General features: G+C 46.8%; 1 protein-coding gene across 2 annotated transcripts in view; it reads right to left on the bottom strand.

Moving 5' to 3' along the window:
• ZFYVE16 (zinc finger FYVE-type containing 16) overlaps positions 1-18,742 on the bottom strand; it is a 1,039,436-nt gene that overhangs the window by 488,483 nt on the left and 532,211 nt on the right. For both annotated transcript variants that reach the window (XM_069627543.1, XM_069627544.1), the window contains exon 11: positions 9,949-10,053. In XM_069627543.1, coding sequence (XP_069483644.1) covers positions 9,949-10,053 — 105 coding nt within the window. The remainder of the gene's footprint in view (positions 1-9,948; positions 10,054-18,742) is intronic.

Genomic DNA, 18,742 nt, shown 5'->3' with positions numbered 1-18,742 from the left:
CATGATTTATGGTGTTCCTTTGACTGCTTATGTGTTTTATGGGCTATGGGGTGCTTTACTCCATAGGGTCTCATGTGTTTTTACTATGTGTGTTACACAGCACCCTCCGTGCAGTAACACAGGGGTGTCATAGTGACACCCCAGTATAGACGCCATACCCTGGGACCGACTACTGTCTCCCAGGGCATGTAAAGTCACCATTGACTTTAATAGTCTTAAATTCTGAACAGAACCAGTACAAACCATCATATTGTGGACGTACTGGCTGGGGCAATTCAATTGCCCCGGGGTCTGTTAGTCGAGGGGGCACGTCTCCGTCCCCCTGATCGAGTTTTGGCTGGTGGCAGTGGATACTATTTATATTCAACCGCGAATATTTCCCTATGGGATTTTCCCATTGTTCGAGGCTACTATCTTTATTTATTTAATTACGATAGCCTCGAACATACCGCCGGTTTATTTAATTAATATTAATTCTCCAGTTGGTATTTTTTGCTAAAACTCGGTTCTAAAATGGCGTTTGTGTTCTCTTCTGTGACTCCAACCCAAGTCGAGCCCTTTGTTCCACTTTTTGGCGGGCTTCTCCACAGAAGCCCTCCAAAGTGGTACCACTCTGTCTGGGGTACTTAGGAGGGGTGGAGGGGGATTTAGGCACCCTGGACTGAGTTGCCTAGGCAACTCAAGTCGCACTCTGTCCTGATTGGCCCAAGTGGTGAGCCGGCCGGCTCACCACTTAGCATGTTTGAGTGGCAGCTAGGCTGAGTGAATGGGGGTTTTCTGCATAAAAGCAGGGCTTTGGGGACTGGAACTTCAGAAGTCGCCACAGGACCGAAGAATCCGACGAGGGAGAAGCTGAGCCGGCCTGCCACGACGACACCACCGGTGGAGCCCTGCTGGACCGTCTCACCACTTTTTCCAACGACAGAGGAGATCTCCCGCCGGAGAGTCTTCTTCCTTTGACTGGTGGGGATAACCAGTTTCACCGTCTCGTTCGCCTTCCCGACGTACCTCGTGGCCGCCTTGCCTGTACCAAGCACCCCGGATACGTTTTACCACGACCGCGAAACAAAGGTACCACCTTTAACCGGAAAACTCTGCGGCTGGTTTCTTCTCTGGCAGTGCAACAACCTTCATCTTTCCTCCAAGGCGAAATCTTCTCTTCCCCTGGACGACGACGTGACTTGCGCCCACTGCCAGGAACAACTGCCACCGCTGGAGGATCCTTCCCACTTAAGGTACCGTGTCCCGCCTGGCTTCCCTTGCCACCGACTGTACGGGGTAGATTTAGCCCCCGGCTTTCCAACCTGGGTTGGCCTGGGACACCCTGGCTAAACTTTCCTGAGCCTCTCTAAACTCTTTTTGAACTCTCTGCAAGACTTTCTAAGCCTAGTGTAACTGTGTGATCTTGGGCGCATTTGTGCTCTGCTCTCTCTAAGAGTGGGCCCAGCCTTTGGACTTTGGCTCACCAGTGACTTTTGCTCTTCTGCCTTGCTAACAGTGTTCCTGAATCTTAAAGTGGTGTACCTTTCCATATTCTGTCTTTTTCCCTCCCTTTCTCACAAACTTATTGGAGTGCCATCTAGTTAAGCGCTCACTTCTGTATGAAAATAAGTGGTGTTTTACTGAGACTTATCTGATAAGGAAAAAGGGGTGTATATATTACAATAGTAACTGTGTTTAGAATATTTTACAACAAGAGTGCTGGAGTGTTTCAAACAGTGTGTTTTTGGAGGTCTAGAGATACCAACCAGTCCTGAAGCATCTGAGAGAGGGTTACCATCTTTAACTTGTCTTTCCTGAGAATTTGTTTAATTCTCGCAAGTCCAAGATGGGTCTCAATTCTCCGTCCTTCTTCGGTATTAGAAAATAGGGAGAATACCAATCCTTGTTCCTCTCCGCTACAGGTACTGGTTCTATGGCACCTTTCTCTACCTGGTCTAAAATCTCCTGCATAAGGAGCGGGTCTGGAAGCTTCAAAGAGTTGTTCCCTGGTGGATGACTCTGAGGAGTGTGTAGGAAAGGCAGGCAGTAACCTTGGACAACTGTTTCCAATGCCCAAGCATTCTGTCAGATGTTGAGTTAACCTGCCTCCTACTGGTGTTTTGCGTGGGGATACCTCAGAGGGGCTTAGAAGCGGCCGACGCAGATGCTGAGGGTAAAGCGGCACCTGCTGATGCGGGTTTAGTACCTTTGACCCGTCCACCACGGGTGAATCATCTCTGGCCCCTCTGAGCTGGCTGCCCTCTGCCTTTTCCGAATGTGGAGTAAAAACGAAAGGGCTTCCCCCTCCAGGACTTACCTGTGGGGCAACTTGGAGTTTGACAGATTGCAGCCCCAAGTGATTTTGCTGCCGCCTTTGAGGTTTGCAACTTCTCTAGGCTGTCATCAGCATTTTTGCCAAATAGAGAGGTGCCATCAAAGGGCATCTTCAGAAACCTGGCTTGTACATCGGGAGCAAAACCAGACTTCCGCAACCACACAAATCTGCGGATTGTGGTACTGGCCGCCATGGCTCTGCTGATGCTGTCAGCAGAGTCGATACCTGTTTGGAGGGATTCAGACATCGCATCCTTCCCATCCTTGATGATGTTCAAGAAAGCGTCTCGTTCCTTCCCTTCTGGGAGACAGTCAGTCGCTGATGAAGCACACTCCCAAAGGGTGTGGCTGAATCTAGCTAGCGTGCAAGTGGCGCTGATAGACTTAAGTGCCATACTGCATGCTTGCTGAAAAGACTTTTTTAAACATGGCATCAAATCTTTTGTATCCTCGATCTTGTGGTATAGTGGGGTATGCAGACTTACTATTTGACGACGTCGCTGCCTGCACTACTAAACTCTATGGAGTTGGGTGCTTACTACAATATTCAGGGTCTGAGGCAGATACTCTGTACTTCGCAGAGAGCTTTTTACTTACTGCAGGGATAACTTCAGGTGTCTCCCAATTTGCAGCTATTTTTCTCTGCAATGCAGTATGAAAAGGGACTATAGGGTCTTCTTGAGGCCCTTTATCCAAGATGTCAGTAAGATCATCTTGCTGGAAAGAGGGTGCAGGTGTTGTCCACCCCATAAATTGCATAATTCTAGCTATAAGGGGTCTGTAAGGCATTTCGGCATGTTCTCCAGGTTCTGGTCTAGCAAATTCTGCCTTTGGAGAGGTCTATGCCACTGGCATCTTGTAAAGATTCTTGTAGATCTTTCAATCTATTCTCCTCAGAAATTAGTTCCTCTGGAATGGGTACTGTTGTTCTTTGTAACCCAAAAGGTCTCTCATTGTCAGAGTCTTCCCCTTCCTCATATATAGAGGTTAAAGCTCTAAAATAATCAGATCTTGGATAAGGGGTAAAACCCATTTCCAGAGCAGAAGGAGCCAAATTAGTGGATACTGCTTGGGAAAAGGTTGTTGTTGATGTAGACGTTACAGGTATCGACAAACCCGCAAATGGTGTTGAAAAACTCGAAAAGGCCCTCGATGTACTCGAGAGGACCGGAATCCTACTCAGTGTCCTCAATATTGTCGACGCCACTCTCGATGCCTTAGGCGGGACCTTTGTCACCTCTGGTGCCAGTGGCGTAGTTGAGGTTTGAGGCCTCGAGGACGCATCTTTCATCGGAGTCGATGATGGTGTCGATGACACAGATTTATGCAAAGGTACCTTCGACAATGGCGTTGATGATGCAGCTTTACCCGATGACTTTTTACTCGAGGGTTCATGACTCTGTCGAGGGTTGTTGTTCGCAGGGTTCGACCACTCACAGCTTTCTTGTTTTTCGGGTCTTTCGCCCGGGGTATCACCTCTAGGCATCTCTGAGGGGGTCAAGGCTGTGTTCTCGAAGACCCTAAGCATTTTCTTGCGAAATTCCTCTAGCTGGAGAGCTGTGTTTAGTGGGGCAGGTGACCCTTTCTGGGGAATTCGAGGATGATAAGGAGGGCGATCTATGACGCCCCTTCTTAGTGTCTCGATCTCAAAGAGTGGTGGGAACCGCTTTGAGATCTCGATCGTGAATGTTTCTTTCGGTGGTGAGGAGACTAATGTCTCGACTCAGCCGAGGACAATTTTGAAAGGGTAGAAGATTTAACTGTCTTACCTCTTTCCAGCTTCCCCCTGAGCTCCTTCAAGGCGTTTGCCGTCATCGACATGCAGTCCTCACATTCCGAACACTGGTGCTCTGATCCCAGGCACCACAAACAGATCCTGTGAGGATCTGTTAATGCCATCTTTTTACCACAATCTCGACATTTTCTGAAGCCGAACCGTGGCATCGATGTTTTGGACGAAGATGCCATCGTAGGATATAGTATTTTTCGAAGATTTCGAAGATTTTTCGATGAGTAGAACCGAGCATTGCATCTCTGAGGCTTACAAAGCGTGGAAAAACGGAACTGAGCAACAGACGCTGTGCAAGACTATACCTATGGTGACACCAGCGCCGATACGGAGGCCTTCGAGGGACGTCGACGCGCAGCACCCTCTACAGAGAAAACATTTCCAATGCCAGCAAGCTGGAAATGGATTTATTAAAGATAAGGAATACGTGGGAGGACACAATCCATTCAAAATAATTTTCTTTTGTCGAAAGTTAAAGACACGTAAGCAATGAACACTGTGATTTGCAATACGTGCGAGAAATGTATTCAATTTACAGAGTAAATTAATTTGTCAGTGATCGATCAGATACGACAAAGTAGGAGAACAACTTGAAATGTTAGTCGTCTCAGTTGTGAAAATTACATCACATCTAAAGTATACTTACTCGTTACTTGGATTGCAGGGGCAAGGTGTTGCGCGAAGTTCTTGCATAAGCACCATCATCATCATCCTCAACACGGACCTTGTGAGGCTGGCTGCCCTGAAGTAATGCCGCTCAGTAACGCATAGAGGTGGTGTGCCTTCTTCGGCTATGCAGGCCAGGCAGCCACAGTTTTCTTGGCAGCAGCAGCTCTCCACCTCGGTTGTCATGACCTTGACACAATTGCAGGTACACCATGTGGAAACTTCTTCCATTCGACTAGGTCAAGGCTCCAGTGATTCATCTTCCCAACTATCGTCCGAATCCCCATCGTTTCCACTTCTTTCTCATTCAATTAGTTCCTCTTTGGAATATTCTGGCTCGTACTGGTAGGGATGTATTGTTGCCATTATTCCTGGAAATTGATAAGTACAAAATCTACAGTCCAACAAATAAAAATGTTTTTGTTTGTACGTAGTAACTACTGGTAAACAAGGAGAAGAAAATACATTGCAATGTTAAAAATACCCATAGAGCAAATAAATGCACAATCGGCACAAATAATGACATTTCGAAATTAAATAAGGTTTGGCGAAGACATTGATATATTATATGACAAATATTCAAAATAAAACGCAAGTTACAAGTTAAATCAGTTTTGCTAGCATAAGTACCTGTTTGCAGGGCATCGTAATAGGAAGGTAGCAGAAACGAGTCACTGGCTATCGAAACTAAATACAGTAAGACAATTGAAAAAGCAACTGCAATGTTTGCTCAGAAAGGGCCTGTTTATATTGGTTGAGAAAAGAGGCATCCTGGTATTTCCATGGAGACATCAATAGCTTGCGCACAGAGAACGTTGACATGAGACGTGCATTGGCGTAGTGAAAAGAGTGTCGGCTTCTTGTGATGTCAGTTTGAGGGGCGGGCGATCTGTATTCTTGCTGCAAGGGCACTTGAACTTAGGGCGATGCATCAACGGATAAGATTAGCTCAAGCTGGCTGCGCCCAACCCATTGTTTTTGCATGTGTAAAAGTGAGGAAAACTAAGGTAAGATACATAGGAAAAATGTTTAAGATAGATTACAGTATGCTTAACCCCTTAAGTGCCAAGGACGAGCTATCATTATGTTCCTGTGGCCAAGGATGAGATAGCTCGTCCTTTTTGGCACTTGTTTTGTGCGATTCCTGCAAAGCCAGGGATCGCACAACTGTGAAATCTAACCCCCGGGCTATGTGAGGAGGAGGTTCCTCCTCACGGCCCGGGGGGTTGTATTTCTTTTGGTTTTACCTCAGCACGCGTAATGCTTGATGACATGAAACTGAAAGTAATTTTCACTGCGGCAGCCATTTTCGGCTGCCGCAGTGAAAATAAAAAGGTGAGAGTCCACACCTTCCTCTCCCTCGATCTGCGGCACCATTGTGCCGTTCAGATCTAGGGGGTGTCGTTGGAAAGGGGGGGGGGGGTCGACCTCCCCTTCCAAAAGCACCTTTTTTGAAGCATTGATGGGCGTGGATTGGGCGCCGAACGCTGGATCCGCGCCCAGCAATGCCACTAGACCACCAGGGATCCGTTTGTGACGTGGTGGGGAGAAGGGGCTGCTTACTATGTAAGTGGCCCTCTCCCGCCGGCCCCCAAAGCTTGGGGCCACATGTATTGGCCTCCCTGGGGGCAGATGGATGCCCATCTGCCCCTATGGAAGGGGGCCTAAAAAAAATTATAAATAACATCTGATTTAGGTGGGGGTGGGGGGCCACTAGACCACCAGGATTGTTTTTCTTTTACAATGAAAGGGGGGGTGGCCCTCTCCCACCCACCCTAAGGGGGGGGGGGAGGCAGCACCTCATGTAGCCCTCCTTGGGGCAGATTTCCGCCCCTAGGAAGGGTACATGAGATGCCCCCCCATCCATTAGGGGAGGGGCGCAGACGGACACCAGAAAACATTGGAATGGCCCCCCAATACATGGGGCAGTACGTTTTGCCCACCCTGAGGGCAGACGGGCACACTAATGTGCCCATCAGCCCCTAGGGAAGAGTCAAAACAAAAAAAAGAAAACAAAAAAGAATTTGTTTGGGTGGGGAGGCACTAAACCACCATGGATGTTTTTAGTGGAAAGGGGGTGGCCCTCTCCCCCCAACCCCAAATGGATGGGGGGAATCTCAAGTAGCCCTGCTACTTTTTCCCCACATAGTTTTTGCCGGACCTGCACAAATGACCCCTTCATAAACTTGGAATTTTGTCTACTTTTCAGAAATGTATGCCTTTCTGTCTTCCCATTCAGCTTTCCTACCCTCCTCTTCCATTCCGTCCACACATGTCCTATTGGAAAAAAAAAGCCAACATCACCTACCTCTCACAAAACAGCTGGTAACCATATCAAAATATGCTTTTTTGGTTTCGACTGAACCTCTTCCTGAAAGCCTGGAAAATGGCGAATTCAGCACAGCAAATCATTTGTTCCTAAAACCACAGGCTTCTTTGTACATCATTTTATTGGCATTTTCTGAAAAAAAAATTTCTCCCTAGTTATTTTCTCTCACCCCCTCTACAGCAAACTAGGATTCCTTGGTGGTGTCATGCCCCCCTACATGTGGGAAGAAAAAGGGGCTACATTTGAGCGAGATATCTCATGTAAGTTAGAAGGGATTGAATGGCGACATACCGAAATCACCAAAAAAGGCCTTAGCACTGGGCGGAAAACCCTTGGCAGTTTAACACATGCCAGAAGGATCAGACAATAATATTTTTGCATGAACCTCACCTTTAAATTTTAAAATATCAATGTTTATGACAATATTAAGGATTTTCTTTCTACTAAGCTGCAAAATTCCGCTTTTGTGGTTAGACCCGACGCTGCATCTCAAGTTTTACTAACCAGAGATTAATCTTTGTCTGCACAGAGGGGTGTTGAGCATGCAGCAACTCAAACGTATTATTTTTCCATGATAAACACAGAAATTCTTGCTTCTGCTTCATTGATAAGCTGCCGAGGTTCCTTGTCTTGGCTCTTTCAAAGTGTTGCCTAATGTAGCTTTTCCTGCTCACACAGACCATATAATTTTTGAAACTTTAGTTTCTTCTAATGGTCAACCTTTGGTAACTATCCTCCCACCTGTTGCAGTAAATCAGGAATTGCCTGTAAATGAAGTTATTCTTGACGAGCATTGTTCCGGGAATAAGCCTTTTATTAATTGATCTAAAAAGAAGGGTAAGCATCAAAAAAAAATCTAAAAACATGCCTTTGATTAACTTAAATAGGCAGGCTACGAGAACATTTGTTAATCATCTCTTAAACCAACCTTTGGTGAAAGCAGCACTGGTTAAAGATCCCACATGTTCTCAAGTCTATTGACCTACCGTCCCCAAATCTTGTTTCTGAAGAAATCGATTGTCTTATTGTAAACCCTGATTCTGCTCCATCCTTTTCATTTGCTCAAACCGCTCCTGCCTCTGTAACAGTGCCTACCTGTGTGTATTCTGTAATCACCAAAACTATTCAAATTCCTTCTGGTACTATTGCTGTTAGCTCATTTAACTTTAATTCTTATCATATTATAGAGAACCTGGTAGAGCCCCGGGTGCATAACCCTTTCTCATGGTGGCCCTGAATCATGCTGTTCCCATCTTCATCTTGTATCCAGGCGTGCAACATTATGTGTTACTACTGACTTCTGCAATTGTATTTTCTCTCCCCTCGTGCTTCTCCATTCTTTTTGACTGCTTACTCTCTGTTCTCTCCTCCTTTCCTATCTCCTCCCCTCCAGCCCTTACTTTCTTCCATGAACTTACTCTAGCAGAATTGCCCCTAGACCTAGTATGATAGCAACCTCGTCTGTCTCCTCCCCCTCCCCTTGTTTGTTCCCCTCCAGCACTATCTGAAATGGCGTCAGGCCTAGTACAATAGTTGCTCGCTTTGTTCCTACCCTCCCTTTCTGCACGACTCTCCCTCACCTTTTGTTTGCTCCGGCTCTACCAGAAATGTCATCAGGCCTAGTACGGTAGTCACCTGACCGTTTCCATTTCCTTCCCACTCTCCCCCTCCCTTCCTTAACTATGCCTTAGCTCTTGCACTACCTGAAATGTCGTCAGGCCGAGTACGATAGTTAAATTCTCATCCTTACGGTTCATGGCCTGTAAGAATGTCATTGAATTTTCCCTTGTTCCATCCCTTGCCTTGAAGCGCTTTGAAACACATTGTGTATAGGCGCTATATAAATAGCGAGTTGTAAATTATCTTATGCTCTGCACCCCGATACCCACGGGTCTGGAGCGCAATACAAGTAATAAAACAAACAATCATATCATATCAGTACTAAGGTACAAGTTCAGACAGTTGTTTGCAGAAATCCCTTTGCTAGTTTAATGACTAAGGAATCCCAAGTTTCTGATCATAGTGGATTTCGTACTTCATTGCAGGGAATGAATATGCATAAACATTTTGCTTCCATTTTTGAGAAGCCTTGTTAATTTGGACTGGATAAATCAAAAACACCAGAAGGCAGTGACCTTTATTTGTAATCGTAGGCAGAGGGCGAACATTGACTGGGCATACAGATTGTTCCCTGCCTTCACCCTGCTCAGCAGATGTAAAGCACACTGGTGGGAAATTGGAGAAGCAAACAGTATTTCTTAGTAGGTATGTAGTACTTTAAACAGGATTACACATGCACCCCAAACTGATCTACTTTCATTATGACATCACCAGAACGTCTCAGGACTACAATGATTGGTAAGCTTCCTTGAAACAAAGCTAAAGAAAGTGCCTGTTTTTTCTATTGTCGGATGGGTAGCATTACTGGGAAAAGGAGGCAAGGCATGTAAATAAGCTGCCATCAGAGTGCCTGCCAAAAGTTCTAGCCATCAAAAATAATACATTTTTGCTGTCCTGGTGCGCCACCTCAGCACAAGACAATGCTCCTGGAAGTGGTTTTTGGTTTGTGCCGACATCTCCCACTCAGATGTAAGCAGGAAGCCTTGTTTTGATTTCGACACTTCCATAAGCAAGGTTGCATAACTGCTATAAATCGGTTTCTTGATTGCAACATGACTGCAGTAGTCCTACTAGATAACAGTATGTGAGAAAAGGTCGATTCCAACATTCCTCAATAGGCATAAAACTCTGAAAGCTCTGGATAAAGAAGAATATGGGCCATTGTATCCAATGCGCCTCTCAGGTAACGGACACTTAAAATACAGCACAATTTATTAAGCAGACTCACCTCATTGTGTCGTTTTAAAGGCAGCTTGATGCAGCTTGTCCCCATTTCCATGTGGATGAACAAACCATCTATATTTGGTAAGGTGTACTGGTAATTCCTAAGGTCCTGCAAGGGAGAATGGTCAACTGTAAAAGTAGTATGCAACAGCATTTCAGTTTAAAACTTAAACATGTATTAGTTTGAGCAATCACAGAAACAAATTGGCATTCTAACCAGGGAGTTAAATGTCATACCCAGTGTTGTAAAGTGACTTCCAGGCTTCTTGGGATTACTTATATGTTTATTACAAGTACTTAAGTCAGAGTTACATGAAGTTATATACATAAGTGGACAGGTCATAACACTGGCTCCCATCACCCAGGCTGAGAAGCTCTAACTGGCTGGATATGGAAACCTTGGGTAAACATTCCGACATTCACAAGGCAACACTCCACATGACATCACCAGCTTTCACATAGAGAGACAAGCACATCACAACACATCTCCTTCCTCTACTGATAAACATTACAAACACACTCAGGCACGATATATCACATCTCCTTCCTTTACTGATCCACACTGCATCCACACAGATACATCAAATAGACACAACATATCTCCCTTCTTCTCAAACGTCAACACACACGGACAAATACACCACAGTATATTCCCCTCCTTTCCACATCCATCACCAGCATGGGGAATATCAATTCTGAGGGACACTCTCCCTACTCCTGCAGGCCACTAACTCTACACACCCACCTACACCTTCAAGCACCTGGGGTGATATCTCCAATCGCACTGGTGGATACGCTACCTCCAAATACTCTAGCAGATTCGCTACATGCTACCTCAAAATACTCTTGCGGGGGCGCTACCTCCAATCACACTGGCGGTGGCGCTACCTCCAATTACTTAGGCGGAGGTGCTACCTTCAAGTATTCTGGCAGAGGCGCTACCTCCAAATACTCTGGCAGGGCGCTACCAAATGACGCAAGCAGAAGCGCTACCTACACATACTCTGGAGGTCCCTACCCGCAATTACACAGTCAGAGGCGCTACCTCCAATTACTCAGGCGGAGGTGCTACCTCCAACTACACTGGGACCCTAGCGGGGAGCTACTCAATTCCACTGGCTGAGGTCTTACCTCCAAATACTCTGGAGGGGTGCTACCTCCAATTACACTGGCAGAGGTGCTACCTCCAAATACTCTGGCAGAGGCGCTACTTCCAATTACACTGGCGGAGGTGCTACCTCCAAATACACTGGCAGAGGCGCTACCTCTAAACACACTGGTGGAGGCGCTACCTCCAAATACTCAGGCAGAGGCGTCACCTCCAATGACACTGGCAGAGGTGCTCCCTGTTTCACGCTGCTTCAACACTTAAATAGAAACTCTGAGTCTTTTCAGAAACTCTGACTTCCGCATTACGCAGCGTGAAACATCACGTTGCGTGAGCTAAGCAAGGTCCTTTACTTAACCCTACACACAAAGTCCTGGCGCATCTTCAAAACAGCCTCTTTAGAATGCTGGGAACGTAGCGTTCTGATGCTTCGCTGATACCCCCATCTGGAACGTTACGTCATCACAATTGAATGTAACACAGATGATGAAGGTACCTCTGCACTGTCCCATGAAATAACAGTCGTTCACTAGTGCTGCCTATGACAATGTCAAACGCTCACTTCAGCCGCAAATGTAAAACCGTTCCTCTTAGACATCATATCACGCTTCCTTCCGTGCTCACTCCAGCCGCTCATTAGGTGATCCTATTGCGCTTTTAAACACTTTCTTCAGCCGCACATGAAAAATGCTCCTTTTATGTAGTAAAGCACACCAACTTTGACAAGTCCCTACAGTTTAGCAGCACCAATATATTGGTGCTGCTAAACTATTTTCGACCCTCTTCACCTTCTGCAACCGTTTAAGATGCACACACGGCCACGACAGTCACTTTAAACACATTTCTGAGGCTGCAGCTGCCTATATAACACGAACGTGCAGCTTTTCATAGTCCCAGTCAAACATGGCTCCAGCATCAACTCCCTTAACATAGGCCAGTTTCTCCCCTGACACAGCATACCCAAATTATTGAGGGCAGTAGATACGGCTGATACTACCAGGGGCACCCTTCATTAAAGGACTGATTCCAGGTTCACTTCCACATCACATCAACTCCCGAAAGTAAAGGTTGCTGGTCACGTCTGACAATACTGGACTACCCCTCTCTAATGGGCCTCTTCCTGCTTCTTTTCCAAGGCGCAGCACTCCCAGGGCTATGGCCTAGGCTGCTGCATTTACCCTTAATGGACCATGTGACCCCTTCCTCCCATGTCCACCCTGGGTGATGGGTTTGGTTAGTCTGATGTGGTTTGTCATGTGATTTATGATGTCACCTGAGTGCCTGTGGAATGTTGATGTATGAGTGGGAGAATGCTGTGGTGAGTGTTCTATGTTGTTTCAGTTGAGCCCTCCCTCCCTGGGTGATGGGTGCCGGTGTTCTCTCCTTATTGCTTATGTCTTATACCTGATGTCTAAGTGTCATGTAACTGTAACTAAGGAACTGAAGTAAACTTATCAAGTAACCTAAAGCTCCCTGGACTGAGCTTTATAACATTGGCGACGAGGATGGGATTGCCACTGTAAAGAGAGGCCATGTGTGAGGTGGTGGCCAGATAAGAAGTTAAGGTCAAGTTTTTGTTGAGTTAATAATAAATATATGTAGTGATAGATTAAGTTAAAAAAAGGGGGAAGATGTGTTGAGATGTCTTCCATGATGTATTGAGATGTATTGAGAAGATCTGTATTATGCATCATCCTGCGTGATGTCATGGAATGTTGTGGTTACATTGCTTGCTTACGTTCTAATATTGTCAGTTGGAGCCAAGGGCTGAATGAGAAGGAGTCTCTTAATGCTGGGGGTCTTCTTCCCTCCTAGTATCTGAAATACTGAAGAGGCAGACGCTAAACCAAATGGCATTCTCTTAAACTGAAATACCCCTTCATGAGTCACAAACGCCGTAACTTTTCTACATGCTTCCTCCAACTCAACTTGATGGTAAGCTGAGGTCATATCTAATTTTGAAAAGTGTCTTCCCCCACCCACCATGGTCAACAAACCGCCCATGTTAGGCAGGGGATGCCTGTCCACCAACACACATTTGTTTAACTTGCGCATGTCCACGCACAGCCTCAGATCCCCCGAACTCTTTTTTACAATCACTACTGGGGATACCCACTCTACTCCCCCAGCCTTTTCGATCACACCCGTCTCCAGAAGCTTCCAAATTTCTTTATTAACTTTGTCTCACAAAGCAAAGGGCACTGGTCTAAGCTTCGCTACTGTGGCAACAATACCTCTTTTCAGCATTATCTGGTGTTGAAACCCCTTTATCTTACCCAATTTCTCATCAAACACCTTTCCAAACTCCGACACAAACCGGTTGCATGTTGGGCGTACTTCTGAGACCTGTAAAACTTGCTCAGGATGATTAGGGTCAAGTCTGATTCCTAAATTCTTTTGTTCTCTCCATCCTAACAAGGATTGTCCCTTCTTGGTGACATACACCTTACCCTCGCAAATCCGCCCCTTGAACTCAAATTTGCTCTTTACATAACCCAGCAATTCAATTCTGTCTTGGTTGTATCCACCTGGACTAATGTCTGGTTCTGACAATGCGGATACGACCCCATTCATCTCGCGTTCAAATGCACTTCTGGACATTAGCGTGATTTTCGAGCCAGAGTCAGCCATCATAGTTGTGGGGTGAGAGGAGAGACCCCCTTACGAATCATCTTCACAGTGTGCTTACGATTTTATGGGTATTATCCAGCTGAGACATGTAGAGCGCTGCTGAGCATGTCGGTGAGTCGGAAAACCAGACAGGAATAAGAGCGCAGTAGGAAATCCAAATTCCACTATAGGATTTGCCAACGATGTCATTATTGTTGTCATGAATGTCGTTCCTGGTGAAGGGAATGCGGCAAATTTGGGTTATGGTGCATCAAGGTGCTGCGACTGCAGAGGAGACACAAGCACCGCATTTGAAGTAATGGCTGCAGTGTATCATTTTATGTTTAAGTGATTATGATGGTCACGAATCTGGTCTTTCAGAAGAGAACGCTGGACATTTCAGGAGCAGCAAGGTGTATCCTTTAACTGTTTTTGCATTAAGTTTGTGTTACCAACCTAGTTTTGTAACAGATTAAGGATTGACAAGCATGGGAGGTGCACAAGAAGTTTGTGTGTGGATATATGCGTGCAGGAATTGAGGTTAAAAGTAAAATTTATTAGATTTAACACATTTGAGGAATTTCAGGTTCAAAAGGACTCATTTGGACATTCTGAACATGCACAATATGCCTAGATGTGTGCAAGTCAGTAGCAGGGTGTGAGAGAGGTTAGAGTAACCATTGAGGGATTGCAGGGTAGGCTGCAGCCAACATAGACAAGTAGGAATAAATGCGCATATTTCTTGGTTACGCCATAAGGGCTGTGTACGCAAACGTCACTATGAAGTTGAGTTTTTAGGTAGTGTAGACACAAGTGTATGGGTGGGTGAGTGCCACAGAGGTGAAAGAACATAGTGTATCAGAGTGATTGTGGGTGAGTGCCACAAAGATGCAGGGTGGTACATAAACTGGCCATGGATTTTAGGAAATGTAATTATATAGTTTGCTATTGCTTTAATGGTGAGAAAAGAAGTATATATATTGTGCAACATGAATTATTAGGATTTTAAATTTTGCAAAATGGTAATGCAAAATGTTGTTTTATGTGACTCATGTATGAAATGGGTGCACATGGGTAAAACATGTGTTTTGCTAAGAGTCAAAGAGGTTGAGTGTTGGGTAGCACCCAGAATATATATTGGATGTGGGTGAAAGTGCCACACGGGTTTGGAGGTAGCGACTCCAGTGTATATGTAAGTATGAGTGTGGTTGAGTGAAACCACAGCTGTATGGGTGGTAGAGCCACCATTACACTAGAAAAATGTGGTGAGTGTGCCACAGCGGTCTGGACGGTAGTACATCCAGTTGTGCAAGGTAAAGGTGGAGAGCCTGCGTGACCTGACCATTTGGGTATGTTAGAGGTGTGTGTGGTTAGGAATACCACAGGAGTTGCGGAATACCACAGGTGTTGCTGGGAGGTAGCGCCTCCAAGCATACTCTACTTCCCTTTCAAGCATAGCAGTGAGAATGTATGTGAGTTGGGAGGTAGCATTTCCAAGCTTAACAGTGAGGATTTATGTGAGTTTTCATCACTCCATAATAAGATGCATTCATGTTCCCTCATTGCTCCAGTGTGACTTTATGTGTGTAGATTAGGAGATTAATGCGGAGTACCATTCTCCATTAAAAGGCAGGTTTTTGAGAGATGCGAGGTTTGGGATGTTATGAAATAGTGTAATGGGTGAAGTGAGGTGAGAGCTAGAGTGAGTCAGAGAAGATGTGAAATGGGGCAGCACCCATAGTGTGTGTAGCCTGTGGATGTGCTACAATGAAGTGAGGAGGTAGCGCCTCTGTGACTATAGTGGAGGTAGCACTTCCGCGAGTACAGTGGAGGTAGCGCCTCCCACATGAGGAGCATGAAAGTATTTTTGGAGGTAACACCTCCGCCAGAGTAATTGGAGGTAGCGCCTCTGCCAGAGTAATAGGAGGTAGCGCCTTCGCCAGAGTAGTTGGAGGTAGCGCCTTCGCCAGTGTGATTGGAGGTAGTGCCTCTGCCAGAGTATTTGGAGGTAATGCCTCAGCCAGTGTAGTTGGAGGTGGTGCCTCCGCCAGTGTATTTGGAGGTGGCGCCTCTGCCAGAGTAATAGGAGGTAGCGCCTTCGCCAGAGTAGTTGGAGGTAGCACCTCCGCCAGTGTGATTGGAGGTAGTGTCTCCACCAGAGTATTTGGAGGGAGTGCCTCCGCCAGTATCATTGGAGGTGGCGCCTCCACCTGAGCATTTGGAGGTAGCGCCTCCACCAGTGTGATTAGAGGTAGCGCCTCTGCCAGTGTATTTGGAGGTAGTGCCTCCGCCAGTGTAATTGGAAGTAGCGCCTCCACCAGAGTATTTGGGGGTAGGGCCCCGCCAGAGTATATGTAGGTAGCGCTTCTGCTTGTGTCATTTGGTAGCTCCTCGCCAGGGCCCCAGTGTAGTTGGAGGTAGCACCTCCACCTGAGTAATTGGGGGTAGGGCCCCGCCAGAGTATGTGTAGGTAGCGCTTCTGCTTGTGTCATTTGGTAGCACCCTGCCAGAGTATTTGGAGGTAGCACCTCTGCCTGAGTAATTGGAGGTAGCACCTCCGCCAATGTGATTGGAGGTGGCGCCTCCGTAAGAGTATTTTGAGGTAGCGTGTAGCGAATCTGCTAGAGTATTTGGAGGTAGCATATCCACCAGTGCGATTGGAGATATCATCCCAGATGTTTGAAGGTGTAGGTGGGTGTGTAGGGTTAGTGGCCTACAGAAGTAGGGAGAGTGTCCCTAAGAATTGATATTCCCCATGCCGGTGATGGATGTGGAAAGGACGGGAATATGCTGTGGTGTGCTTGTCCGTGTGTGTTGACGTTTGAGAAGAAGGGAGATATGTTGTGTCTATTTGATGTATCTGTGTGGGTGCAGAGTGAATCAGTAAAGGAAGGAGATGACGAGGACAGTTTGGTCGACCGTTTCCTTGCAGCCACCAATACTACCGAACCCAGCGATGGCTCCCACCTCAGGTACTAGGGTGCAGAGTCCGGTACCAAATACTTCTTTTCCAGCCTATCCCTTTTGGCTGGAGCCATGCAAGGGTTCTTCATGAGGGCCAGGCCCTCTTCCCAAATGTCGTCCAGAAGGGGTACCGACCATGAATGTCTTTCTCTTTGCCTCGTGCCTCTGGTACAAGAAACCCTCATTATTTTCCTCAGGCACTAGCTGGAATAGCTCAGAAGCTCTTGAGATCATGGAGTGGAACGATCCCACTTCATCCGACAGAGAAAACCTATGCGGAGCATCCAAATGCTGAGATTCACCATCCGCTGCAACGATAGCCTCATTGTCATCCTCCGTCGTTGTGGCCGTGGCCTTCCCCGTACCCATGTCTGGGTCTGCTGGGGGAGAAGGAACCCGACTTGGTGGTGGAGGTTGGAACGGGGGCATAGGATGACGCTTCCTCTTCTTTGAAGGCTGATCTGAGACCTAGGGAACCACAGGTACCCGAGCCGGAGGCATCCTCAACTGGATTTCCTACACCAAGGTATGTAGAGTTGACAGAACATCCAAGGAAATGTCCCTTGGCTGAGATGGTATTACCGTCTTCATACCCTAAACTTTTCTCCGCCTATTCCGCTTGGCTGGAGCCATGCATGTGTTCCTCATGAGGGCCAGGCCCTCGTCCCACACGTCGTCCAGAAGGCACCTTGATTGTCTGCCACTTAGCCTCGTGCCACTGTTACAAGAAACCCTCCTTCCTGGTTTCTTTGGGTGCAAGCTGAAAAAGCGTGGAGGCACTGGCGATCATGGAGTGGAACGACCCCATCTGGTCCGGTGGGGACGCCCTAGGTGGAACTTCCAGATGAGAAGAGTCGACGTCTGCTGCAACGATATCCTCGTTGTCATCCGTAGTCGTGGCCGTATCAGTCCCCGTACCTGGGGATAATGGGCCCAATGCGGATGTGGAGGCTGAAATGGGGACGTCGGATGACGCTTCCTCTCTTTCTTTGAAGGCTGAACAAGGGGCTGGGGGACCCTTGGAACCGGGCCTGGTGGTATCCTCTTCTGGATCTCTGACACAGAGGTGTGAAGGATCGACAGAACGTCCAGAGTCACATCTCTCGGCTGAGCTGGCGGATCGGAAAAATAGGCCCTGAACCGCCATCCTCCTCCTCCTCCTCTTCCACGCTGTCGGCAGATGGAGAAAAGAGCACTTTTGGAACAAAAATAGAACCTTTTTCCATCAAAAACATGTAGAAGTAGCTTGCAGAGCAAACAACGACTCCCAACACTGAAACGTGTGGTAAAAATCTGAAGGTGGCTGCCAGAGGAGGGGCTTAGAGAGAGAACTGTCATTGGGTGGGGGAAGTATTACCCAGAGGACAGTGATTGGTCTAAAGGAAAAGAACAAGTTACTTCTTACCTTGTAACGTTCTTTCGACGGGATGTTCTTCCGACGTATTCCTTATCTTTGATAATTCGTCTCCAGCTTGCTGGCTTTGGACATTTTTTCCCAGTAGAGGGCGCCGCGCGTCGACGTCCGCCGAGTCGATGTCCCTCAACGGCCCCCGTATCGGCGCAGATGTCACCATGCCCATAAATAAACGCGCGCGGCGTCCGTTGCTCAGTTCCGTTTTGTAGTATAAGAAAAGTCATGCCTGAATTGGTTATTGACCTTGAAGGAGCGTAAACTGCAACCGCAAGGGAAGTATTATTGCAGGGATGGATGGGAGGGTCGTTAAGGAATACGTCGGAGCAATGTAATACGGCTTTGCCAAATCTGGTCTCTTGACTAGTGGAGGAATCCAGGTTGTAAAATTTTGTGAATGTATGTGCGGACGACCATGTGGCAGCCGCACATACATCTCTAACCGGTACCCCTCTTTTGAGGGCCGAAGAGGCTGCGATACCCCGGGTTGAATGAGCCCTAAGATTTTGGGGTGGCTCTTTCCCAGCCAGTTTGTAACATTCTAGAATGTCCAAGATAATCCACCTGGAAATGTTTTGTTTTGTTATGGGTAATCCCAACTTGTGACCGGAGTATCCTACAAACAGTTAGTCTGCTTGTCTGATCCTAGCCATTCTGCTGATGTAAAAGCTTAGAGCTCGCCTTGGGTCCAGCCTATGTAGTCTT

This window comes from Ambystoma mexicanum, chromosome 6p, assembly GCF_040938575.1.
Source record: "Ambystoma mexicanum isolate Mex_15411 chromosome 6p, UKY_AmexF1_1, whole genome shotgun sequence".
Taxonomy (NCBI): Eukaryota; Metazoa; Chordata; class Amphibia; order Caudata; family Ambystomatidae; genus Ambystoma; species Ambystoma mexicanum.
The sequence above is the reverse complement of the archived record's forward strand: the minus strand, read 5'-3'. Positions and strand labels throughout refer to the sequence as shown.